The sequence below is a fragment of the Penaeus vannamei genome, chromosome 18 (assembly GCF_042767895.1).
Source record: "Penaeus vannamei isolate JL-2024 chromosome 18, ASM4276789v1, whole genome shotgun sequence".
In the NCBI taxonomy this organism is placed as follows: domain Eukaryota; kingdom Metazoa; phylum Arthropoda; class Malacostraca; order Decapoda; family Penaeidae; genus Penaeus; species Penaeus vannamei.
Window position 1 is genome coordinate 34,893,154 of NC_091566.1, and position 27,500 is coordinate 34,920,653.

The following is a 27,500-nucleotide window of genomic DNA, read 5'->3' on the forward strand; positions in this document are numbered from 1 at the left end:
TAGTCTTTGGACAAATGCAAACTTTGTTGTCACGATAAAGAAATCAATGAGAAAAAAAAGAAAAGAAAAAAAAAGAAGAAAAAAAGAAACTCCAGAATAAATTAAGAAAGAATGTTTTCACATGGTACTCTATACCCATTTCATTGCATGTTACACAGTAGGATTTCTTCCAAACTTTTTAATTTTTAGAGCTTTTAATCTTCATTTCACATAGCTTGTCTTTCCATGTGAAAGGTAAAGAAAGGTAAGTGGATATGATCATTATTTCAAAACCTTAAGGACAAAGTCTGGAGGAAAACAAACTCTTAATAATGTTTTATTTTCAATTGATTGCATTATTTTCATTGACTAAAACTAAACAATAGGATAAAAAATTGAAGTATAAACAGAATTACTAGTCAAATAATATATATTAATCACAATGAGAATGTATGGAATGATATAATTACATCAAATATCACAGCTATTGTGAATAAAATTATGGTAACAATTGGTAACAACAGACAAGTTGGTATAAACAATGCTTCACATACAAAATACAAACACAGAAACAGCACTTCTCAGAAAATACTTCTTGTGAACTGATTTAGAAAATTAAATCTTATAATCACATAAATGCTTCAGCATCCAGACTTCAATAATGATCCCATACAAATTATACAATCACAAATAGAAAGGGATTTTGTAAATAAACTTCATTATCACATTATTAATATGATGTTTCCATCATCTTTGTGAACTTAACATTTGGATTTAAAAAGGAATCCAGCAGAAAAGAATACAGCACGATGAACGCTGGTCCCACGCTGAGCCCAGGTGAACCTCGTTTGTAGTCTGTGCAGAACCCAAGTGGCTTGCAGTATCTCGCAAGGAGTCCAAGAAAGGGGTCGAGTTCACTGGCCTCCAGACTGACTTCTCGTCCGCTCACCATCACAGGGATTGAACACCACAACATATATAATAATTAACTTGTGAACTGTACATTGAGATCAAAACTAGTAATTCAGTTCAGATGTCTCTTGTAATCTACCGTCTTGTTGGGAAGTTTCGTCGCAGTCGAATCCACTCATACAGCAGCATTTCATACTTGTACCACAACCACTTTCAAACATGAACACACATTTGAAGCAGAGCTTCTGGTTATTAGACCCACTCCCGGTGTTGATGTTCATCTTGTCACAGCTGCCGTTGTTAGACCCACAGCTGCTTCTCTTTGACTGGTGTAAAGTGATGATCTTCTTCAGTGTCGGATGCCTGGTACGCCTCATTGAGCGATGCCTACAAATCCAGTTTAACAAACCCTTGAGTTGTGTGTGTTTTATGTATCTTCTTTCTACCCATCACCAAGAAAGCTTGTGTTCAGGAACATGCTGTGCTAGTCTCCAATGAAGAATTTTCCAGAATACTACTCTCTTAAAAAATACTGGCACTTTTGTGTAGCAGTTGTAAAAGATCTCATAAGTATTTTTTTATTTTCTTAAGTAGAGGGAAAATTTCAGAGCTCTGTTAGACCAAACCACCACCAAATTTCAGGAATTCATAAATATTTCAAGCCACACATGCAGTCTCTATAATGAATGCCAAAACACATGTTGACATAATGTCATAAAAAACAACAATACACCAGTCTCATCTCCTAATAAATTTCTTTTGTGCATAGTGTTTTTTTTCTGCCAGTCTTTGGAATGGTCAGATTCATCAGTACAATATGTACACCATGTAGTCAATATATATTTATGAGTTGAACTCTTTGTGACTTACCAAATTATAAGTTAATTCAAGCACCTTTCAGAATTAATCAGAAACAAATAAACATCCAAGCATTTCCCATTAGAGTACTGCATCTACATTTGGTCAGAAATATATACAAGCCTTAACTCTTAACAAACCATGCAAATAAACACATGCAACAATGCCCAGCTTGCAGGTATCCTTAGCAGCTTAAGAAGTCTCACTCTTTACAGAATACCAATGTCCAAGGCTGGTCACATCTGTGCATCCGCAAACATGCAACATCACATAAAATCTTCTCTTAGTTACATTTCTCTCTGAGACTCTTTCAAATTCCTTATACTTTTCTATTTGCTTATCATATTCAAGCTGGACTGGATTCATAAGGCCATTTCCATTATGGTACAAGAGTGAATTGCGAAAACAATCAGGGAAAGAGCAACAGGAAAGGGATATACTTCATTTTTGGGGAGATCAGATAAATCTAAGTGACATTTTCATCTCTGATTCAAGAACGTGCACTGGCAGCAAACTGCATTAAAACAGAGATGAAAAATAGGTGCTGAAAATTTTCCACAGAATATAAGATTATGACTATGAACAGCAAGTATAAAAACAACCAGCATAAATGTAGGCCATATTCACAATGCAAAAGAATTAAATACTGACAGTAGTGGAGAACAGTGATTCAGCAAGACCTTTTACATTAAAGCAAATTTAGCAGGGATATATCAACAAACAGATAGAAGAGCGAAAAAAGCATTCTGTCAACCCTTAATGAAGATGAATTGCCAGTCACTCTGCAATCTACAATGCTTACTAGCCAAAAGCAACTTTTAATAACTTAAGATCTGTCAGAATATGCAGCATGGGTGATTTTCGGATATCTTAAATCTAAGTGAAAATTTCAAATATTTTCTTATATTTTTTCTTGAATAATCATATCATTACACAGTGGTTTCTTTGTATATGCTGCAAATTCAACATGGACCTTAAACAAAATGAAACTACAAAATGGTGCACTTACAAAAAAGTTTACTTAACAAGAAAAAACTGCAAAATGTCTACCAGACAATATCATTATTTCAATATATGAAAACAAGTAACTACAAGAAACACAACAAAATAACTGAGCAATAAAACAGTCTTTCCTATAAAACTAGGGAGCTGCTCCATTCCCTGTCATTAATCAACAGAATAGTATCAATATAATAAATAATACTGAGGTCAAGGATATTACTTGCAAAACAACAATCTAAAACTATGGCAATTAACACTAATTATAGGTAGGATGAGTTCCATTACAGAATCATATAAAATCTTTCTCTAGTATAGAAATGCATCACTCTGATCTACTTGGTCCTTGAAATCATTTTGTTCTCTACCACCAGGTGGAGGAGCTCCCAGCTGAACTTGATCTACTTTCTCAGATAATTTGGAGGTAAATAAGCAGTGTAAACAACGCTTGGTTGATGAAATGGAGCAGTAGCAGCCTTGTGTAGGGGTGACTACATCGACGTTACGTACCTGCTTTGCTAGGAGATTTTGCTTTGTAACTTTTCGCACTGATCCATGAAGGTCTTCTCTGTCCTTGTTACTGCTCATGGTGGATGACGCCCGACTTGACCCTAAAGGGAAGTCACGTGAGGTCAGAAAAAGTCAAAATCAGTCATAACAAAAGGTAAACGACAACCCACAAAGGACTTCCAAGAAATGGTTATCTGTATGTTATTAGCAGAAGAACTTTACTTTGCATGATATTCACTGTAAACATATGAAATAAAAAGATTCTACTAGTTAATGCCAGTCAGAAGTCGCAGGTCACAAGTCTAAAAATCAGTAATATACAACCATTTTCATTCTTATGAGGGAACCAATCACCTCTAATACTTTCTAACGATTAAACATATTGGCACACTTACGTCCACAACCTTACATAAAAAATTAAAATATTGTTAAATATTACTTAGTAAATAACTATAATACAAAGAGTTAATAGGGAGTTATAAATGTTAATGATCAGTATCAGTGACAGTTAGCTAGTTAAGCTGAGGTTACCAGTCCCGTGCATAATCTATCTGCCAACAGAAAAAAAGGTTGCTCAGTGCAGAGGTCTCCAGGGCAATGGAAAAGAAGGAAGCATTTAGGTCCCTTTATTTTGTAATTACAGATAACAGGGAAAACTACAACTCAATTCTTTAGAATAGAGTAAGAAAAGATCATAATACGAATAATCACATGAGTCTGTGTATATATAAAGTAGAAAAATATGCATATACATGTAAAAGGAAGATAAGCCTATCTACAGGAAGACTACTGTACAATTAGAGCAGGACTAGAAAATATTGTAGATCTCACTACAGTTTCTCTTCCAGAAATAATACCCAAAGCAAATGCAATATATTATTCATTTGGACTTCATAATACTTTCCGTTTGCTCTTAAATAACTGAGCTTCTGGGCGTTTGGTTGAACAGACAAAACATCTTAAAACATACTGTACAAGACGGAAAGGAAGTCATACAAAAAGGTAATGAGCATGTCTACCAAGGTATCTATCTACATATATATATACAGACAGAGAGAAGAATTACATTATATATGTATATTACAGACACAGAGAAGAAAGGGATAAATATACAGATGAATCACTAAAATTGTCCACAAGGTGATTTGATTATATAAATATCATGTTGACTTCACTTTAATCTCTTCAAGCTATTATTTGAAGTTTAAAATTCTGCACTATTGAGGAACGATAGAACTCTCAAACCCTATTATCTAAATGAAGTATCACAAGCGGAGGCACGTGTGCTCTTTCACACATCTCATTTGCACTTAAATAGAACTACTCTTAAGTATGTATCTTAGGTTAACTTGTGAATAGTAAGGTTAATAATTTTCACAAGCTAGAGAAGCAGGATGACAGAAAATTCACAGCAACTGATATAACAATTAACAAAATGTTTCCATAACTTACTGTGGAATTTACTTTGAATATGCAGTTAAAATTTCTTAGAGTGGAATAATCTTTCAATTGATAAACATCAGAACAACAGAAGATAAAAATTTGCAGGTAAATTTAATAAAGAATACCCTTTTTTTTTTTTTTTTTTTTGCGAGTACTGAAATGTCATAGAGAAGAAATGCAAAGTGCTAGTGCAAACAGTGAAGTAAACATAACACAGATGCTCACACACACACAAAAAAACAAGGCGTATGGCAACACTGTACAAGATACCAACAAAAAAACAGCAAAGAAGTGGAGCCAGTTAGTACCACTGGTAAACAATCAAGACTCGTGAAATGAGTTTGGTGATGTTAAAGGTGATTACACTACCCAACACGAACAGCACAAATGGCTAGAGCTGGGTGACATTACCCCTTCGCATGAGAGAACCTTCACCACTGGAAGAGCTCAACAGACTACTCGGAGCTGCGTTGTCCTCTAGATCCTGAGAATTATTCCGCTGAATGTGCGTATCAGCGAATCTGACGTTTTTAGCAATAAACTCCTCATCTGCTTCACGCTCCCTTAAGCCAAGCACCAGAACACGGAACAACTCCCAGTCTCCGAAATTCATATGCAAAACCTAAAATAGGATCAAATTTAACAATCAGATTATGTTATGTTTATCTTTTTTTTTGGGGGGGGGGGGGAGTTGAGGTGGGGACTGAAAAACTGGAAATCATATTTCCATATCAATATTTCTTTACTAATCTTTTTATTTATTTTCTATTGGAAATCATCTCTTTGTTTCATGATTTATTAATATCTACATACTTTATACAGCTTTCAAAATAAGCCCATCCCTACTAGATCTTTTACTTACCTTCTTCAGGTCATCCAGATCACAATGCAGCAGAACTTTTCCATTGATATTATGCTCAATGAATCTTTCTTTGTAGGCTGGCAGTATGCCTGTGGAAACACCTTCCACCTTGCTGAATATCTCAAACAAACCTTCAATGGACAAGCTGGAGAGCTTTTTATCTGCAGCTTCAGGCTGAAGAAAAATCATCAGTTAGTAAACAAAAAAAGAGATATGAAAACAAAATTAATATGAAAAGATTATATTGAAAATGTAAATAAATTCTAATAAATTCCTTTTCTTCCACTCCGTATCAACATTTGTTTAAAATATTTTATAAATACAATCTAACCACTTCACAAACCCATACATAAGCACAGCACAAAAAAATATATTGAAGACTTTCTGAGCAACAACCCTTTAAAACACATATTCAGTCAAATACTTGAAATCACACCAACTTGAATGTATTTGGACTTACTGGTAAACTGGCAGTATTTGAAGCAGTGTTCATATTCATGGGAACAGGGTTGAAATCAACTGATGGGGCTGACTGGATGGAAGGAAGGAATGGTGGACCATAACCCCACATGAGTGGATTCATGGGTGGCATGGTGGCTGTAGAGTTCTTCTGATTACCTCTTACCTGTATAAATCAACATATTTGTGAGTAGGGAGTAAAAAGAAAAAGAATGACATCATTGGAATGAATGCAATATCCTAAATAAGTGAAGAAAATAAACTGAAAAGGTGTACTTTTTATCAAAGCAACATAAACATTCCCTAAGAAATCCTATATATACTTAAAAATGAGGCTCTTACTGGTCTTCTTGGAGTTGTAGTAACTTTACTCTGTGGGTCATATTGTTGGAAGGACCAAGGACTAGTAGGATTGGCGGTGAACTGTGGTCCCATGTCATCAAATTGTGGCTGATCCTCCTTGATTACCTGGAAAGTCAATCAAAGATTAATAGAAGTATCAAGAAAAATAAAATATGAATATTAATGGTTGTAAAGTTTTTTGTGTGTGATAAAAGTAATCAATAACATTAATTCAAAGAATTGAAAAAATGACAATGTTTGAGGTGCTAAATTATCATACCTTTCTAATGAATGGATCCAGGTTAATGGTGAATGGAAGGAAGACTTTGAGGTCTGATACATGTAAGGAACTTTTGTGCATAGAGAGAAAGATTTCAAATTTCTTTTCCTCTTTGTCCATCTCCAAGAGAGGCTCAACTTCCTTGGAGTTTGGAACCTGGTTCTTGATTCTGTAACACGAACACATGGAGTTTGTTAATAAATCCTTCAGGCTTAAGTAATACACAAAAAAGAAAACAGCAGACACATTTGCTGGCATTATAAAAGATTTCACAACTCACTTTTCAAAGAGATCCTTGAGAGAACACTTATCATCTAGGGTGTCCTCATTAGCCTCATAGAACAGGATAAGCCATGAAGCACGGTATGGCCATTGCTCAGTAATATTAATCCATGAAGCTAAGTGATACCAGTTGAAATCTATGTGGAATGCCTTTAACAACCTGTGGAATAAATCAGTCTATCATCTATCACACTTAAAAATGGTTCAATACTTCTTTTTATGTAGAGGACAAAAAGTTGCAATCATTGGTACAAGAAATAATCTACAGACATGGATGGTAAAAAATAAATAAATAAATAAATAAATTCTTTACTTGATTTTTTTCCAGTCTGTGGAATAGGATAGAATGCTTAGTGTTCAATCTATAAAGACAACTAATGAAATAGTAATTTTCTTACCTGCCAGTGATGTACACAACATTCATCAACCTTCGCATTGATCTCGGATTTATATCGCTAAAGTAATCATCTGTTAATAACACCTGAGAGAGAAAAAAGTTACATGTAAATATTAAAAAGTAATTTGACAAATTACCATATGCATATGAGAGAATTCATATACTTCCAAAATGCTATCCACACTATTCACATAATCATATACCTTTGTTAGATCCTGAGCACCCCCAACCCTATTGAGATTAGAGCCTATACTGGAAGCAACAGAATCCGAAGGCCTGAGAGTTCTCCTGCTACTCTTGCTGTTATTTCTTCTAAGGTTCTGGGAGGAACTTAGACCGCTCTCTGATGACATGCGACGATTAGCAGGAATCTGTCAAAGGTATGGGAGCAATAATAATGAGGCTTGTAAAGTCTTGTGTTCTAGGCCATAAATCAAAGAGGGTTGTTCATTGCTACACAAGCTAAAGCACGGTATACTGTAAATATTTTGTGCTGAAAAGCAGCTGATATGCTGATATAGTATAAGTATATCATGCAAATGCTGAAAGCAATATGTAAAGAACATATGTAATGACTGAAGCTATAGGCCTGAATAAAGCAAGACAAGACACAAATCACAAGCATTACTTGCAAAATGTATAAAATTTAAATAAATATTCAAAATTGCTTCATTATACAATTTTCCATAAATGAGGCTTATATCTCTCATGGTTATATAAAAAGTCATGAACAAAGTATAACAGCAGCAATAGTAGTAGGTAAAGATATTTCCTTGGCTGTTCAACTAAAACAAATATATCTTTGCAAAAATGTAATAGATGACTGATGCTTACACTTTTTTAGCGCTGGTTATTATTAACATCAATAAAATTTATATTTTAGTATAGCCAATGCAGTATCAACAACACAATGAGTGGCATTAAAAAGTCTCTGACACTATTCAGTACTATAATAAAACTGAACTAGAAATTTTGGAGAAAACATATGCAAATGGCTAGATCTTTTTAACATCTACCTCAATTAATGTTCCTTTTTTCAGTTGTGTTATGTAAGCAGAGAGTAATATCCCTGTTACAAATCTTTTTTGAATGCTTACCTTCTATATTTATGTTCAAAAGCACTATGGAAGTATTTTAAGAGTTATAAATCAAAGATTGGAACAATAAATGGAGAAAAAAATATATAAATAAGACAGATATGTTTAAAAATGATAAGATTATAAAAGGTAGAGTGAATTTCAAACAATCAAAAATAATGAATCCAACAGAAGAAAAACTGATAAAACAAATGGTTGATACAAAAGTGGTTAATGAAGTGTGAAGAAACTTAACACAAATATACACAGAAGAGAATAGTAACAGGACAGACATCAACAAAGGTTAGGGAAGTGACACGGAAGGAGAAAGAGAAAAGAACAAGAAACACACACAAAAACCTGGCTTAGATTATATAATGTAAGGCAAGAATAATGTGGTAGAATAAGGAAGAGGTAAGGATATAAGAGGACATTTCACAATATAAGATGATTTGGTAAAACATAAAATCTCTACCAAGATACATTACTAAAGAAGCTGTGTTTGGAAATGCATAAAGAGAAGGAGCTGTAAGGGGTAATGGGTACTGTAATGGAGTAAAAAACAAAACAAAAATAAATTATATATCTTAATAATTGAAGACAAATATGCTGCATAACCACCAACTGCATAAACAAAGCCATAAGGAGGTTTCAAGAGGACAAGGACCAGGGGCACAGACACAAGAATGACAGACATGGGAGGACACACATTGGGATACAGGAGGGGTACTTACGGAGAAATTAAATCCGCTTTCGCTGGATATTGCACGTTTTAACGGTATCTGGGGGGATCAAGGACTCTTAACAAGTGGCGGGAAAAGAGTTAAGGCAAGAGGAATGGACAGAATGAAATGAGAAAGGAATAGATAATTGAATCAATGGAGTGAAAAAAGTAAAGAGGAGTGGAGAGAATGAAATGAAAAAGAATAACTGAATGAATGGAGTGCAAAAGGTTGAGGAGAATACTTTTTCTGTATAATGAAAAGGTAGATGAAATGAATAGTAGGCATGCAAGTCTAACAAATATATGTAAAAGGGATAATACCACACTAAAGCAAGTAACACACCAGAAACTGAGTATCCCAAACAATACTATCGGTCTAAGAAGCACAAAGCAGTCGAGTCGGGGTGGAGAGTCAAACAAGGTCACAGGTAGGTTATGCATACAGTCTAACTTTACTACTCTAAGAGTGCAATGTCTACATTTTTTTTCGAAAAAAAAAAAAAAAAGGAAAGTAAAGTAAAGTAAATGAAAATACTGTACCTTTTAAAAACAATAAAGTCTGCAGGTATGTATATGCATAAATATGTATATGCATTTGTATGTGTATGTATATTTATATATGTATATGTATATGTATATGTATATATATATATATATATATATATATATATGTATACATATATATATGTATACATATATGTATACATATACGTACATGTATATGTATGTGTATATCTACTATGTGTTTGTTTGAGTTTGTGTTTGTGTTTGTGTGTGTGTGTGTGTGTGTGTGTGTGTGTGTGTGTGTGTGTGTGTGTGTGTGTGTGTGTGTGTGTGTGTGTGTGTGTGTGTGTGTGTGTGTGTGTGTGTGTGTGTGTGTGTGTGTGTGTGTGAGAGTGTGTGTATGAGTATGAGTATGAGTGTAAGTGTGGGTGTGAATGAGAATGTGCATGTAAATGTCCATGTAATTATGAATGTGAGTATGAGTATGAGTGTAAGTGTAAGCAAAAGTAAGTGTGTGTGAAATTGTGAGTGTAAGTGGAAGTGGGAGTGGAAGTGGAAGTTAGAGTGTAAGTGAAAGTGTGAGTGTGTGTGTAAGTGAAAGTATGCGTATGAGTGTGAGTATAAGTGTAAATGTGTGTGACTGGAAGTGTAAGTGTAAGTGTAAGAGTGTGTGTGTGTGTGCTCATGTATGTGTGTGCATGTGTACTTGTGTGTGTGTGAGTGTGTGTGTATGCCCGTTTGTATAAATGCAAATATCAGTAGCCTTTTCATATAATAAAGATTTAACACATTTGTAATCAGGAACACATAATTTCAAAACTTTTTATTCCAGATCCCTAACAACATTCATTCAATTGTCTGTTAGTCAAGAACCATGACAGCTACAGTTCTCTTTTGACAAGTTGGTGCTCTAATAATGTCATATCAGTGAAAAATAAAATCAAGTTAAGCCACAATATTTTTGAATTTAACTCTTAAATAATCTTAATCTGCTAATACAAATTTTTTATTCAACATTCAGACAAACTATATACACCATAAAACAATACTGTCACTAAACAATAAACAATTCATAAAAATTTAAACACACTACTTTTCACTTCTAACGCTGAAATGTGAAATCTACTTACATGGCTAATGCCACCCATAGCGGAAGTTGTGGCAATGCTTACAGAGTCTGTCTCTACCTCTAGCCACATGCTCTGTGATCTCCCCCTGGTCTTCTCAGCTGCCTGTATATCAAACATCAAAAAAAAAAAAGAAAAGAAAAAGAGAAGAAGTCTGAATATATATCTTCTTAGCTATGTGTGTATCAAACAGATTTTAAGGCAAATGATTTTGAGATTTTTAATGACTCTTTGTCCAGTTATATGACGTTACCTGTTGTGCCTGCTTGACTTTGCGGAGCCCAGAGTTCTGCAGGTAGAATGGCAGGTGGACAATGTTCCTAAGGTAGTCATGCCCACTGATGGAAGATTCATTGAATACCCGATGAACATGGAGCTCTATAGCCTAGTCAGAGGAAAAAGAAGTCCATTATTACCTCAGTTTATAGGGGACTTATTACATGATGTGTTAAAAGGAAATGATTTGACAACACACATTCACTGTAAATAATTACCACACTTTTCCTGAAGTATGGGGAGTTTTGCTACATACATTAATCAGATAATTTTATTGTGGATTAAAAAATCATCAAAATTCATATCTCTTCTGAAGCATGCATCTATTTGATCATGGCAAAGTTAAAAATAAAATGTATCTGTTATTAAGTTAGCAGATCAAAAGCATTTAACTCATTCTTCTGAAAATTTCAGAGGACTACACTAAGAATAAAATATTAGTACACTACTGTTTCCATAACATATTACAGATTTTGTTGTATTAAATGCATTCAATCTAGGCTATAGGCTGTATACATTATAATACTTTACATCTATTCAAAATGAAATTTCAAAGTTGAACCCAATTCTATGAATATATATATATCACAGTTTTCTTTTCTGGCCTCATCAGTATCAACTGCAATATTTGTTCAATTAATAATTTTTCAAAACCATCTCCATATACAGCCAATGCCTCTAAATACTCTTTAAGTAAAGACATTCATAACATAAACTAGGTCATAAATTGGCCAAGCACTGCAGTAAGAAGTTTGGATCATCTAAATTCTATGTCATCATAAACAACTAGAGTATTTTAATCCACACAGATATTCTTCAAACAGAAAAATGAAAAAAAAAACTACAAATGGCTGTCTGTTTTCACTGATGATCTACTTCAGTTTCTTTCCATGCATGATTTTTAACAAAAGAATATTAATTTCATCTGGAACACACTGTGATTACTGAGCACAGCAGATCATATAATCATGCACATGCAGAAACAGGTGATTACCCTTGTTAGTAAATATTATTATCAAATTACACAGAATACAATTCTTATGATTTTGCTACTGTGGAGGTGGGGGGGTGGCTGGAGGCAGGAACTGGGATTCACTACATATTTCACATGGAATAAAGTATGTAATAACAGATATAAATGTAGGGTATCTACTTCTACAAGAACATTCCTCACATCTGCTTGATACAGTATGAGTCTACTACTTTTTTAGATGAGTATAGCCAAGCTAGACAGTATATACCAAGAGCCTGAAAACCCTCTGTACCTTCTGATGCCTGGAGGCTACCACAGCCTGAAGCCAGCCATGGACAAGATCATAAATGTTATTATAGGTTAGAGATTCACTAATCAAATCTTAGAACTACTAACCTGGAGAATAAATATGAACCTCACGTGAAAGGCGGTACCTTATATAGTTAGGAGATGATGCTTACAAACAATGCCAATCTAATCTGATTTTGGTGATGAATCAACATCAGGCTGAATCAGTTTCAAGTTACAGTCTTTTGAAAAGGAAATTTAAACCCTATTACTTTAATATTTATAAAATCTAAGAATATTTTAAAGTTTTAATTGTTTATTACATCTGAAATTTCATATTGGGTTTACACAAGTTTGTAACATTACAGTAAAATAATGTGCCACATTCATCTGCAAAAAGCACAACTGATGGTTCTGGCAAAAGGATATTATCTGTTATCATTACTGTGATTTAAAAATAGACAACCCTGTTCATACATACATATGCAAACACACACACAAACACACGCATACACACAAGCATGCATGCATGCATGCATGCACGCACACAAACACACAAGCACACACACGCGCGCGCAAGCACACACACACACACACACACACACACACACACACACACACACACACACACACACACACACACACATGCACACACACACACATATGCACACACACACACACAAATGACTGAAATAGGAACATAAATTTTATTGGAATGAGTTAATGAAATTTTGTTAATAAACTTTTTCCCTTCCAATTTTCTATTATATTCTCCCCAAACAAACACACCAATGCATGCATGCATAGTGGCTAAAAGCAAAGAGCACTAGCATTTTTATTATAAATTCTGTGTACTGGATAAATAAAAGAATAACAAATAAACATAATAAATACAAAAATAAAAGCAGTGAGATCTAGGCAGCGTTCCTATCTAAACATAAAAAAGGGTAATTCCCGAAGTTACACATAGTTCCATCTGATTTACCATCCTATGGAAAATGTTTACAATTACCATTTCTACAACTGAACATAGTTTATCATAATATTAATACTAATGTCAATTACAATACTACAACTAATAATGAATATTGTAATGACAATGTTTCTATACTATAATTCAATATAAATAAGAGTATATGAAATAGGGATAATGAAGAATTATATTAACTCATATAGAGACAGACTGATAGACAGAGATAAACAGACAGAGGAAAAAGATAAAATGATGAATATACAACTAAACCTAGTTAAAAATATATACACACTACTATAAGCTAGTACAGACATACCATAATACAAATATATATGAGTGTGTATATATATATATATATATATATATATATATATATATATATATATATATATATATATATATATATATATATATATATATATATATATATATATATATACATATACAGATATTTGTTAATATATATATCCATTTATACATATTCAGATTTATATATAGATAGATATAGATAGATATTTGTATAGAAATAGAAATATATATATATATATATATATATATATATATATATATATATATATATATATATATATATGTATATATGTATATATGTATATATGTATATATGTATGTATGTATATATGTATATGTATGTACATGTATGTATATGTATGTATATATGTATATGTATATGTATGTATGTATGTATGTATGTGTGTGTATATATATATATATATATATATATATATATATATATATATATATATATATATATATATATATATATATATATATATATATATATATATATATAAAACTTACTTTGGTAATGATGTGAGGATCAATGGCAAGTAAAATGATGAAAGGAGCTGAGGAGTCAGTGAAGAGTGTGTGTACTGCATCTAGAACAGACAGCACCTTCTCCTGCTCACAACTGTCTAACCCGTCCACCACAATCACCAGTCTTGTTTGCTGCGCCGTAAATGCATCTAGGCACTTCACCTGTTGGATAAAGAAATCTTAATGATTTTTACATTTAACAAAATATGTTTTATTATATTCTGAACTCTGATTTTTTTTTTTGCTATTTTATCCTGATTTAAAATGTTTGCATTATTGATACATCAACAATGATATTAGTAAAGTAAAAGATTCAGCAATAAAGTATGTGTACAATCAGTAAATAATTAATCAAAATATCAATGATAAAAGAAAAAAAATAAATACATGACTAATACAAATAAAACCTACATAAAAACAAAAACTACAAACCATTTCCACCATAAGGTTGACCTCACTCTTGAGGGTTTGCAGATAACCTTCAGCTTTGATGGTATCAAGCTTTGCCACACGGCGGATGAGGTGGCGACGGTGAGAGAAGATGAGTGAACCAAACATCCTGGCAAGGGTGTGCAGGTTGGCAACAACAACCACTGCAGCCAAGACTCCCAAAGTGATCAACAGAGGGTTCATGAGAGCGCCATGGTAAGGTCGCCTTTCCGAGAAAAAAGGAAAGAAATGCGTTAAAAGAAATATTAAATGGTTCTCCTTTTCTTACCCCCTCTTCCAGTAAAAAATGATAACAAATTGGATTGTCTATGTATATGAAAGTTAAACAGTAAAGCATATAATTGTGTGTGAAAAATGGAATGTTCTCTACGACAGAGAGAAGGAGGAAGGGATGGAGAGAGCAGAAAGGGAAGGACCCTCCTGTATTTTTTTCCCCCTCACCCCTTCCCCCTCCCTCTCTTGCTCTTGTGCTCTCTCTATCTCTTTCTTTGTCCAATATTGTTATTATAGTTGGTTTTCATGGACTAAACTGATATCAGCAGATATAATATAAGCAAGATATTGATACTGCATTCAGTAGCATCAGCAATGTTCTCCTTCTGTATATAGCTATCAGTTTTATATCATATAGCATTCAGTCAATGATACAAATAAGAGAAACCATCAGTGCAAATGACTGACATAGATATTTTCACCAGAAGACAAACAGAAACATATAAAATATCTAAAAAGATTATGTAAACTTACGTGTCAACATATGGGGCTTCTTCACTAGATTCTCCGCTTGCATCATCATCCTCATCTTCTGTTAAATCTCTTTTAGAAATACTTGATTCAGTAGTATTGTCATATGTTTGTTCATGGAACCCAAAGAGTCCACCAATTACAAATACTGTTACAAGACAGAAGAGAGTGACAAAGAAGATAACAATATAAGGCATACAGCATAACCGGCGATATTTCCATGGTGCTGATACACCCTCTGGAAAAGAAGAAGAAAAAAACGAACTTATATATGTGTGTAAGTCAATAACTTCATGTATCAGATCATGTCAAAAGATGATTAGTTTTCTTAAACACTTTTCATTAAAAATATGTACTTACGAGGTTTAGGTCTAAATGCCCGATAGAATCTGGTAGCAAACATGCCATATTCTTTTTCTACCATGTCAAAGAGAGATCCTAACATTTGCACCACTGAGTTTTCACCCCCTGCTGTACTGCTGGGCTTGGCTCCCTCCGCAAAAATGAACCTAAGTGTATGAAAGACAGGGATTAATTAGTTGATGCAATATACTGTTTTTCATTTTTTCATGCTTTTCTTTGAGTCATTACTCTAAATTTCAAGCAGAATATTTTTGAATTTTTGTGTTCCTTACTTAAGAGGCCTAGCTTGCACTCCATCCTTCCACTCTTTCCACTGTGGTCCAGGAGGTGAACAGAAGATTACCTGAAGAACTAACTTAAAGGCTGCCACTTGATGTGCTAATGCAACACTCCATCTATACCATAGATGCCAGTCATATCTGTTGATAGATCATAATTTTACTGGATGCATTTCCACAAAAAAACAGTCATACATAACACAAGTTTGTAGGTAAAATCATCAGAACATCAGTATATAAACACCCCGTCACTCACCTTCTAGAGCCATGCCAGACTGCCACAAGGAAGAGTGTAATGACGAGGAACACTGATCCACCTGCAGCCAACCCTATCTCCCATGAAATAGTAGGAACAGCAGCAATGAGTCCCACCAAAAGAGAGAGATGCACCACTACCAGCACCACCAAAGGGGAGAACTGGAATAGAGGTTCTACCCACTGGCGAGCAAAACTACACATCTCCTCTGCAACATCAAAAACATGTATTAAGTTACTCATGAAATTCTGAATTCTGAAAAAGGAAATATATATGGCAGCTAATCATGACAAAGAAACACTAGACAAAACAAATAATCTACTCTAACTGAAATTATGCCAATATTATACATACCTTTGAGCTTGCGAATAAGGAAAGACTTTCCAGAACCCCATTTAGCATAAAGGCCAACAGATATAGGCATTGAAAGAGATGGCTCACTAAGAATATCTGCCATAGAGGAAGAATAGAGGTCATAACCCAACATGTTCTCGTTGTCCTCATTTGTGTTCAAACGACCTGCAAGAATCAAGTGTATGACTAACAAGAAAAAATATCAAATCATGGACAAAATGTGCCATGATACATTTTACTATCATAATCCTTGTAGATATTCATCATAACACACCTTCACACAGATCAAATACTTACGGGCACCAAAGATCTGCCCAAGGATTGTCTTCTGATTTGACAGGTCAATATTGTATGGAGTCTCACCAGAACGATTAGGACGATACAAAAGTTGACTGTTCTTTGGGTTCCTTAATAAAATTTCTACTATCCTCTGTTGATAGGTAAAGCATATAGTCAGTAAAGATCTTGAGAGCCAAAAAAAAAAAATTGTTTTTATTGTTAGCCTATCACTTGAATACTTTATATCTTTAGAAAAAACACATGAAAACATATCACATACAATATCAAGAAAAATGCCCCCATCTATGGAGTGAACATATATTTTTGTACCTTAGATCGACCTCTCATGGCTATGTGAAGAGCAGTGTCTCCTTTTTTATCTGCTACAGAAACTCGTGCCCTCTTGTCTACCAGCAGCTGCACCACCTCTGCATTCTTGGTCCTCACTGCTCTGAGAAGAGCTGTGTCTCCATCCTTAGTGGTGTGCTCCAAGTCTGGGTTGGCACTCAATAACACCTGTACAGAATTTTTCATATGGGTGCCTCAACTCTAATTTTCATTAACTTTTAGAAATAGTTTCTCAGTATAAAGAACATAGCAATGTCATTTATCTTTACAACAAAGGAAATTTTAATGATCCTTATGGTTTATAAAACCAGGTTATCTTCAAAATAGGTGAACTCTTTTCAAACAGCAAATGGGAAAATACCAATGCCAAAACCGAAATTCTCACCTTCACAACAGAAGTATGACCCTTCTCAACAGCCCAATAAAGTGCAGTTTTCCTTTCCTTCCCTACCATGTCTACATCTGCATACTTTTTAAGCAATGCCTCTACGACTGCTTTATGGCCTCCTCTTGCTGCTTGAATAAGGTTGGAATCACAGTTTCTATCCTGCAACAAAAATTAGAAATATTTATGAATGTCCTTTTTAAGATACTAGGTTTAATACTGAAAAGGTAATGAAAAAGTGTGATATGACCAGCTTGAATTATATGCTGAATCTAAAGAAGTGAACATATTTACATACCTGTACGTTGACATAGGCTCCAGCATTGAGTAGAGCTGTTGCAATTTCGGTATAACCTTCCTTGCAAGCTATGGTAAGGGCTGTGCCACCTTCCTTATCTAGGGCATTAAGGTTGGGCCGATGTTCCAGCAGAAGATTCACCAAATCTACATAGTTGCCCTTTGTTGCTACCAGTAATGGTGTCCAAGAGTACTGCAATGGGTAAAATTTGCGTTATTATATTTCCTTTACTGTCCTTCTTCCTATCAATCGATCTAATGTTTTCCTAGATATTGCATATGTTCAAACTCTTACAAGTTTAGTTCATGAGATTTAAAATGAGCAAAAGGAGTATCAAATAACCGCCTCACCATCCCGGATGCATCCACGCTGGCTCCGTGCTTGAGCAGCTCCTCGGCGATCTCGTAGTAGCCCTTCCGGCACGCCCAGATGAGCGGCGTCGTGCCGAACTTGTCGCCGATGTTGACCTTGGCCCCGTGTATGAGGAGCTCCCTGACGATGGCCGTGTGGCCCCTGCCGGACGCCCACACCAGGGAGCTCATGTGGTGCTGCCCTTGCGTGTTCGAGTCCGCTCCCCGCGCCAGGAGCAGTCTGGCCAGGTTCGTGTGACCCTTGTAACATGCCCACATGAGCGCTGTCCACCCGCCCTAAAAAGAATGGCAGTGATTGGTACTATGAGCATTACGGGTCTTCATTGTCATATACCTGTGGTTTTATTCTTTTGCCAACTATAGAAAACTGTAGAGGGAAAAACCTCCCACAAAGTAGGGGCATGAAAGCCTCCTGGCCGAAGGGATTTCTTGGCACTGCAACTCACCATGTCCTTTGCATTAATGTTGGCTCCATTGTCGAGGAGTGTCGCCACCGTCTCCTCATACCCATCCTTCGCTGCCGTAATGAGGGCCGACCATTGATCCTGTGACGAATATCAACGCATCTTCAGACACATCTTGGTTGAATATGATTTATTCTTAACAGATTTGGTTTTGGGTTGAATCATGCCAGAGTAAAGTCATAAAACGATATATCACTCCACGAACACTTAAAAAAAAAAAAAAAAATCTGACTACGACATGAGCCCTTACGTTGTCCTCGGCGTTGACGTCGGCTCCGTGCAGCAGCAACTCCTTGCAGAACTCCGGCTTGCCCTTGCTGGCCGCCAGGATGAGCGCCGTCGAGCCATTCTCGTCCTTGTCGTCGATGACCACGGAGCGGGAGGCGAGGAAGGACTGCAGCCCCGACAGGTTATCCTCCGAGATGTACGACTCTAGAGACTTGAAGCTCAGCGACACCATCTGGTCCGACTGGAGGAGGGGAAGAAAACAAGGGGGGGAAAGGCGTTAGTCGTTTCTCGAAAACCCGCAACGCCGCCCACTGGAGAGCTGAACGCGTCTTTAGAAACGAAATCAGAAAGGGAGAAAAGGGTGTTGTGAACCAGTACTGTGTAGGAGTTGAAAGGGATAGAGCAAAGGCGAGCCTGTGTTCGTCCTGGAACATAAAATTATATATATACATCAATTAATAAATGGTGGTAACAAAGGTTCTACGTTAATAAGAAACTAAAGCAATATACCATCAACAGAAATACATTAAAAAAAAAAGTTTCGAACCGTCGCTGAATCTTGCAAAGAAAAAGAAAAAGTCTATTTTTGCAATGCTTTTCTGTTACTGTTATTGTGTCAAGACTAATTCTACAGAATACGGTCAGTGACATTACAGCAACAAGAGTCCTTAATCAAACCAAAATTCACGGCCAGCAGGGAATAATCCTTGCAAAATTTACAGACATACATTTGATGACGTGATAGAAATGGACTTTATCACTGGCAATGCCTATGCGTATAAGCCACAAATTAAACGGCCAAATCGAAACAAAATAAAATGGTCGCAAGTACGATGCATAAAACCTGGAACACTCTATGAATATATTAAAATGCATGTGCAAAGATATGTATGTGCGTGATAATATGTGAACGTATGTGCGCGAAAATAAAATCTGAATATCATCCATTCACAATAACATGTGAACATTCTAGACCGCAGTCGGAAACCAAAAAAACCTGAACACCGAAAGGGAAAGGAAGAGAAGAGCCAGTGAGCACTTCGGAGAGAGTGAAGATGACTCTATCTAATTTCCTTTTTTTGGGGGGTGGGGGTGAGGGACTCGTGCACACACAGAGGGGAATTTTCTCTGACTCCTGATGCGGGTCCTTTGGCAAGGGGGGGAGGGTGAGGGGAGGGGGAGAGAGAGGGAGGGGGTGTACACAGCTAGATGCTCACGGTTGCAAGCGCAAGGGGACACGAGTAATTGGCTATCCGTGTGATGCTAACATAGGGTGCACATATAAGACATGGCATAAACACAGAGCATAACTCCAGCGTGATGTGGTTCGGAGGGAGGGAATTTCAAACGCCTGGGCTAGGGTCACAGTTGTCGTTCGCCAATAGGGTTTGTTCGGCAAGATTTCATGCACTGGGAGTATCTGTGCCACTAAAAAAATCACTATAAAAATCGATGAAACAGAATGACAAAATCTTTAATTGTCGACAATTGTTTGTGGAGGTACAACACAAAGGTATAACACATAAACTCGTGTATATATATATTATATATATACACATATATACATATATATGTGTATATATGTATATTTGTCTGTGCGTGTGTCTCTATGTATGTATGTATGTATGTATGTATGTATTTATGTGTGTACGTATGTATGTATATATGTATGTGTATATGTGTGTACGTATGTATGTATGTATGTGTATGTGTATGTGTATGGGTATGGGTATGTGTATGTATATGTATGTGTTTGTCTGTATATGAATATGTGTATGTGTATGTATACGTATGTCTATCTATGTGTTTATATATATATATATATATATATATATATATATATATACATATATATATATATATATATATATATATATATATATATATATATATATATATATATATATATTACACGATTATCGAAAAACCCTCACTACCTAAATGGCGACAGCCTGAAAAACAACGTCGAGCCCACTCAGTGCCATAAAACACAGAGGCAACCAGCACGCACTCCTGAAGACAGAAAAGGTCTCCCTAAACCATGTATTGACGAGGAAAAATTGCAAATGAATATCGTACCCATTGTATATACTGTGCAAAATAAAAAGAATATTTATACATATACGTATACATACATAAATCGACAGTCATGTATATACATATATATATCATATATACATATATAAATATACATATATATATATATATATATATATATATATATATATATATATATATATACACACACACACACACACGCACACACACATGTATATATATATATATACATATATATATATATATATATATATATATATATATATGCATATATATGTATATTTATACAAATATATATAAATAGATAAATAAATATATATACATATATATGTTTGTATGTATATAAGCATGCATGTATATAAATATATTTTGTCAAATGAGTCATCTGCGTCGTTCCCGTCTAATTTCTTCAGCGAAACACTCGAGATTCTTATTTGAAGCAAAACGGAATGCAATTACTCTAAGAAAAAGAATTTTGAGAACAGACCGTGCGATCGAAACAAAAAGGAAATCTGTAGCTTTTCAAATAGTATGCCATTCCAGAAGTGACAATTGCGACACTGAAAATGTTAATTGAAAAGATAATTGCATGTTGTTATGAAATATCCTAAAGTAATATCGACACCAGTATGAATGAGACACCGAGCATATTTTAGATGCATATACCTATTTTTTCCCGTTTATTTGCAATATTCTCTGTATATATATCTATATCACACACACACACACACACACATACATACATACATATATATATATATATATATATATATATATATATATATATATATATATATACATAATTGTGCGTGTGCGTGTGTGTGTATCTATGTATATATGTATGTGTGTGTGTGCCTCTATGTATATATGTGTATATATATATATTATATATATATATACTTATACACACAGGCATACTTACATACATGTATACATCCGCGTGTGTGTGTGTGTGTGTGTTTGCGCGCGCGCCCACAATAAAACAAATCACAAGCTTATGAATGTCTGTTTAACTACTGAATGTGTGATAATTTTCTTTGTACAACTACCATTTCATCAGCACTTCTGATGCAACAGCGCACACGAACAGATGCGACCGCAGTGCGAGAGCCGTATCTGACCGCTCACCTTGATGAAAAAGAAAGGCTTTGATGCTCTGTCTGTCCTCCCCTGATACAGACTGTGCGCGATGGCGTCGTTGAGAATGCACTTTGATATCTCGAGTCGTTATGAAGTACCCTACACATCACTCTTAGAGTTTTTTTCTCTCTTGGTTAACTTCAGAAAAACAGTGTCCGAGTCCATTTGCTGCGATAGATCCAAAATTTACCAGACCTTAAAACGGTTATTCATTATCATTATCATCGTCATCATCACCTTTATCACCATTACTAACAGTGTTAACAAATTGCCATCGAGAACACCGAATCGAGCGTATTACAGGTAAATCTGATAATATTTACTTTACTTTGCCAAGAGCTCTCCACAGCCGCGTTCAAAAACACTCATAACCTGCGTTCCATTAGAGCAACTCAATGAAGTGGCGTTTCAATGGCCTCGCTGTCAGCCCGGTCTTTTAAGATACACGCCCATAGCTAGTGTCAAGCAACCTTTTTAAATATTTGCCTAATATGTGGACCCCGATATGATGTATCAATGAGTAGGAGTCCTTCGGTATTACTGATGGCGCGTGGAATACGCTTTATCGTTCCATCATTTATTTTTATCTATTGTTACAGTATAATCTACTTACGGAAATAGTAAGGTTGATGAATTGGTAGTAATGATCTTCCTTGGTTGTAAAAGAATGTAGGCCTTCTCGTATTCTGTGGCAACCTCACATCATTTTGTATTTAATTTTATCGACATATATGCATCAAATAGCGAAAGGCGAGAAAAATATTTTCATTCATAAATATCCATTTCCTGTCATCTAACTGCAGCTACATATAAAATTATAAATGGTAACGTGATAGTCGTTGTGCAACATGCTCCGTCAAACGAAGCTGTTAATAACTGTAAATAGACAAATATAACAGACTTAAAACTATGGACAGACAATCGGATTCATCAAAGAGACTACTACGCCATATCTCTCAGTGTTATCGACTGATTTTATCAACATAATGGGTACTTTCATATTTCAACGGGTTGCTGCCGGTTCGGGTACGTGAGTCAGCTCCTCGGGTGTGTTATTACTTCATCAGCATCGTACCTGGAGCCGTAAAGAAGATCACGTGATCCCCAGCATTAGAGGGGGGAATGACACCGTCGCCATGTTATACTAATGACACTAGAAGGTGCCTTTGGCCGATCTCGGTTCCCTTGACACATTCCCTCTGGCACAGGGAGGCGTTTCCCAAGCGTCGGGTAGGCTTTTAGCAGCGGGCGAATGAAAGGATATCAGGATTAGGCCGGCTTCAGTGTGAAAGCCATTATGCAATACCATATTCTATTCGACAATAGTAGGCTATCAAGAGCATTTCCGTAGTAAAGTCCGTTTTACTTCCTCCATGAGAGAAATAAATAACATAACCTTATTACTTTATGTATACTACTCTTTAACCAAATATTCATTTCAAAACATTCAAATTACTCGAATCAACATACTGACAGCTGGGCGACAGGTGGTGACGACACACGAATAACAAAATCAATATTTCTGCTTTCCTCGCCACGTGCGCCAGAAGAATGTGTTCCTGTGTCTAACCGACGGCGACTCGCACATGTGTTGTTAGCATGTTTTATTGCGATCAGTGTTAGCATATCGGTCTTTTGATATTTGTTTTTACTTTACAATCAGACTCTTCGTGATTACTTGAGAGTAATGTTGATATATTAGTTTCATTTTTAACGTTTAATTACGTTCTGGAAGATTAGTTGTGCAACGAGACGAAACTTTTTTTTCTTTCTTTCCTTTAACATTGTGGTAACATCCTGAGGCGAACGCAAACATGATAATGAATTTCAGTAAATCGATATTAATCAATAGAAATATGTCGAACACCAAGGGCATAGTGACACAAAATACACAATAATATCGAAGTAATTTACGTATAATCAGAACATCACCTCTTTTCTCCATGAAAACGGAAGAGCAGCCTTTAGTTTCCGCGTAAAAGTTTTCCTTGGCCGCTAATTATGGATGGTGCCATTAACAGGATTTATATGCCCATCAAAATTTTCTCAAAACTTATAATATGTTTAACAGTCTCAAAAAAGTTGGAATTTTCGCAAAGTTCGCAAAATTTATGTATTATCATTTTTAAGCACAGGCATATATATATATATATATATATATATATATATATATATATATATATATATATATATGTGTGTGTGTGTGTGTGTGTGTGTGTGTGTGTGTGTGTGTGTGTGTGTGTGTGTGTGTGTGTGTGTGTGTGTGTGTGTGTGTGTGTGTGTGTGTGTGTGTGTGTGTGTGTGTGTGTGTGTGTGTGTGTGTGTGTTTATATCTCAAAAAAAAAAAAAAACACTTAAATACTCTATTCTGCTTAAAACTAGAGCACTCACGCTTTGAAAACTGTGTGGAACATATTTTTAACGTAATGAAGTTAGCATTCGCTTTTACAGGCCCGCTAGTTCAAAATGGAACACCATCTCGTTGCTTTAATAACTCATCCACGCCGATTTAGTCCAGATTTTCCCCTAATTATCGCTTTCATCTATTTCCTTTGTTCATTCTCCCCCGTCTTTTAGCGTGTTGGGGGGAAATACACGTCCTTCGAGGAACTTGTCACCATCTAAGACAGCTGATCGACCTTAAAGAAACACTGAAATCACTACAAATACACTGGAGGTAATTACGGCTCTTGTTCGTATCTATCCTACACTTCTCGCATGGCATGGGGGGGGGAGGCTATCAAGGGATAAACAAAGTGAAGTAAATGGATAAATAAAGAACTACTAGTAACGATGTCCACAGTTAAAGGGAGGGGAGTTCTGCTTCCTATATATGACTAAAATGGGGAGGGGGAGGGGGATGCTTGAAATTTTGGAAAGAAAAGAATTTGGAAATATCAATTTTATCTCTAAGTAGAATACTCTATGAGCAAAAATGTCGTATTTGAGAAAGAGAGTTGTAAATACCTTAGCCCCGGAGCGAAGAAAAAATGCAGTTCATGTCATTAAAAGCTCACACACAACTACTGCTAATTTGGTTGCAAGCCAATACTACAACATGGTTCATTTATATTTACAACGAGTTATAATCATTAATGTTTTAGATCTATATTCTAAGTGGAGAGGACCTCGTGGGGCACATGCCATCGAAGTTCAAGTTAGGGGAAAACCACAAAGAAAACGAAGTTCACTACCTATAAAGAAAACGAATACTATTTTTAGGTAAACTCATCTATACTAACGATAAATTTTGATATTGTTTTTATCTACCGTGCACAGTTCATAAAGGGGTCTTGTATAAAATTAAACATCTATAATGTCTATAAGAAAGCTGATCAGCTGTGGTGCATGTTAGTGAGCCAACAGCGGCGGCCGGAACGGGGCAGCAGCAGCCTACCCGGGCGTGAGCACCGATGCTGAAGGAGAAACGGCGTGCGGCAAGGGATGGCGTGACGCTCAGCAGTGAGACAAGAGACGGACGCCTCCCCGTGCTGGGTGACACGGAGAGCGTGGACAGCAGGGAAGCACGTCGTTGGTGCTGTTCGGGTGCAGGGGTGAGCAGAGAGGGTCGGTGTGTCACCCTGCGCGTTAGTCCCCCCACACATCCTACGCTCTTACTCGCTTCCTCGTCATCGCCATCGTCGTCGCCAGTTTCCGTGTCGAGCGGATCCGAGGAGTCAGTGGGATCCGTCGAAGGCGCGGGAGGGATGAAGGAACTGTCGCAGTTGTTAGGGGGTGTCGTCAGGGGGTCATGTTGTAAATGGGTAGTTGTGGCTGTTCCCGGCGCAGGGTCGGAAGGGAGGGAGGGTTCGGGGAAGGGCTTGCAGGGGATGGTGGGAGAGGCGGCGGGGGAAGCGGCCGGGGTGGTCTCGGGAGTGTTTTGACGGAGGTAGATCACAGGTGCAAAGGAAGAGGACATGGGCACAAGCAGGGGCGTGGCAGAGGGAGAGTTCGAGGACATCGTGGAAGAGATAGAAACATCTGACAGAGACTGAGAGATGCCCGCAGATACTGTCACAGTGCAGGGCAAGCTGGTGGAACACGTCACAGGCGAAGACAGGCAGTAAGTGGTGTTGGTGCATGTCGATGACGATGGCAGAGAGCTAGTGGCAGCTGTTTGTAAGGAGTTGGTGATGGGAGTCGTGTTAATGTGCGGCTGAGGCAGGCTGGTAGTGGAGAGTGAGGCTTCAGAGAAAGGCGGTGTGACGGTGAGGGTGGGGGTGGTGGGTCGGGGCGGCAAGTGATCTGGTGTGATGGTGGACAGAGACAAGGGCGTGCTAAGAAGGGGTGTGGACGCCTCATCGTCGCAGGGATGGAGGCGCTCTGCCATTTCGGGCTCAACAACAAATTACAGTTCGAAGATGCTGGTGGCTAGCTTACGGGGTCAAAGGGACCTCGACACACAGTGGCAGAACGCTCGATGAGGCAGCACTACACGTGTCTTGAAAGAGAGTGGGGGACATAATGCTGACGGAAGACCTCACAGTGACGCCCATGTGGCTTTCACCGTCGCGAGGTTGAGGGGAAATTCGAGGAGATGAGGATGCGGTGCTGGATGTGAGCGGAGAGGAACTGGAATTTTCCTCCGGTAAGAACACAGTGGCGCACCCGACCACAGTATCACAGGCTGAGAATGGATTGTGCAAAGTGGAATGATTGGTAATAACGGGTGTTGTCTAGGGAAGGGGGTCGAGGAGGCCTGAAAATATGGAATGGGAGACAAAAATGGCTGTCAGTAGCAGTTCATCTGGGGAGAATGGGGTGATTATAGTTATAAAAAACGCTATACCAAATAATGATTAAAAGTTTTGCTAAGTCATCTAAATCGCTATATTAAAACCTTTTTTGTGGAATTTATGGACTTTATGTTTTGGAAGAAGAGAGGATATAATCCATTCTAACCAATAGTGGAGACACTGGTGGCGACACAGAAGACAGGGACAGAAATCGACACGCCCAAGCCACCAACAAACACATGGGCGGACACACACTTGCGGTGAGATATCGTGTCTACAATGAACACAAAGCACAGGACGCCACACCAAGGACAGCAACGCGCTCTGGCAAACAAGCAAACCGCGCCACGCACCATATGTTTGCTGGCTGATGACCAGGTTAATCATGCAATCACTCCATCAATCTCAATTCAAGCTGACACGTGAACCCGAGACGATTGAACGCGGCCCGTCTCGCCTCCGCCGGCCCTCGGGATCCTTGGGAGGAACTCCTAAGGGCCCAAAGCCTCTCCGTGATAGGATGCCGGCCAGGTACGACGCTCGCTGGATGGCCTCTGCGCCCCTCCCCCAATAACTCTTTCTCTTCGTATCCTCCTTCATAATCTTGCATTTAGTAGTACCCTTACGCCATGCTGATATTGCTATGC

General features: G+C 36.9%; 1 protein-coding gene across 18 annotated transcripts in view; it reads right to left on the reverse strand.

Moving 5' to 3' along the window:
- Positions 1-27,500, reverse strand: part of Arms (Ankyrin repeat-rich membrane spanning) — a 482,767-nt gene that overhangs the window by 20,496 nt on the left and 434,771 nt on the right. For 10 of the 18 annotated variants that reach the window (XM_070133196.1, XM_070133195.1, XM_070133197.1 and 7 more), the window contains 26 exons: positions 18,942-19,160; positions 18,674-18,772; positions 18,207-18,503; positions 17,857-18,048; positions 17,559-17,720; positions 17,156-17,341; positions 16,844-16,976; positions 16,547-16,711; positions 16,193-16,400; positions 15,931-16,077; positions 15,656-15,804; positions 15,299-15,533; positions 14,534-14,756; positions 14,084-14,263; positions 11,008-11,139; positions 10,758-10,859; positions 9,134-9,181; positions 7,527-7,694; positions 7,325-7,407; positions 6,925-7,086; positions 6,645-6,813; positions 6,365-6,490; positions 6,024-6,188; positions 5,564-5,737; positions 5,113-5,323; positions 3,259-3,359 (listed from right to left, as the gene is read on the reverse strand). In XM_070133196.1, coding sequence (XP_069989297.1) covers positions 3,259-3,359; positions 5,113-5,323; positions 5,564-5,737; positions 6,024-6,188; positions 6,365-6,490; positions 6,645-6,813; positions 6,925-7,086; positions 7,325-7,407; positions 7,527-7,694; positions 9,134-9,181; positions 10,758-10,859; positions 11,008-11,139; positions 14,084-14,263; positions 14,534-14,756; positions 15,299-15,533; positions 15,656-15,804; positions 15,931-16,077; positions 16,193-16,400; positions 16,547-16,711; positions 16,844-16,976; positions 17,156-17,341; positions 17,559-17,720; positions 17,857-18,048; positions 18,207-18,503; positions 18,674-18,772; positions 18,942-19,151 — 4,227 coding nt within the window. In that variant the 5' untranslated portion in view covers positions 19,152-19,160. Of the gene's footprint in view, positions 1-303; positions 1,279-3,258; positions 3,360-5,112; positions 5,324-5,563; positions 5,738-6,023; positions 6,189-6,364; positions 6,491-6,644; positions 6,814-6,924; positions 7,087-7,324; positions 7,408-7,526; positions 7,695-9,133; positions 9,182-10,757; positions 10,860-11,007; positions 11,140-14,083; positions 14,264-14,533; positions 14,757-15,298; positions 15,534-15,655; positions 15,805-15,930; positions 16,078-16,192; positions 16,401-16,546; positions 16,712-16,843; positions 16,977-17,155; positions 17,342-17,558; positions 17,721-17,856; positions 18,049-18,206; positions 18,504-18,673; positions 18,773-18,941; positions 19,161-23,587; positions 23,759-25,514; positions 26,817-27,500 lie in introns of those variants that run through there. The other 8 variants (XM_070133187.1, XM_070133184.1, XM_070133191.1 and 5 more) reach the window with 5 other exon arrangements.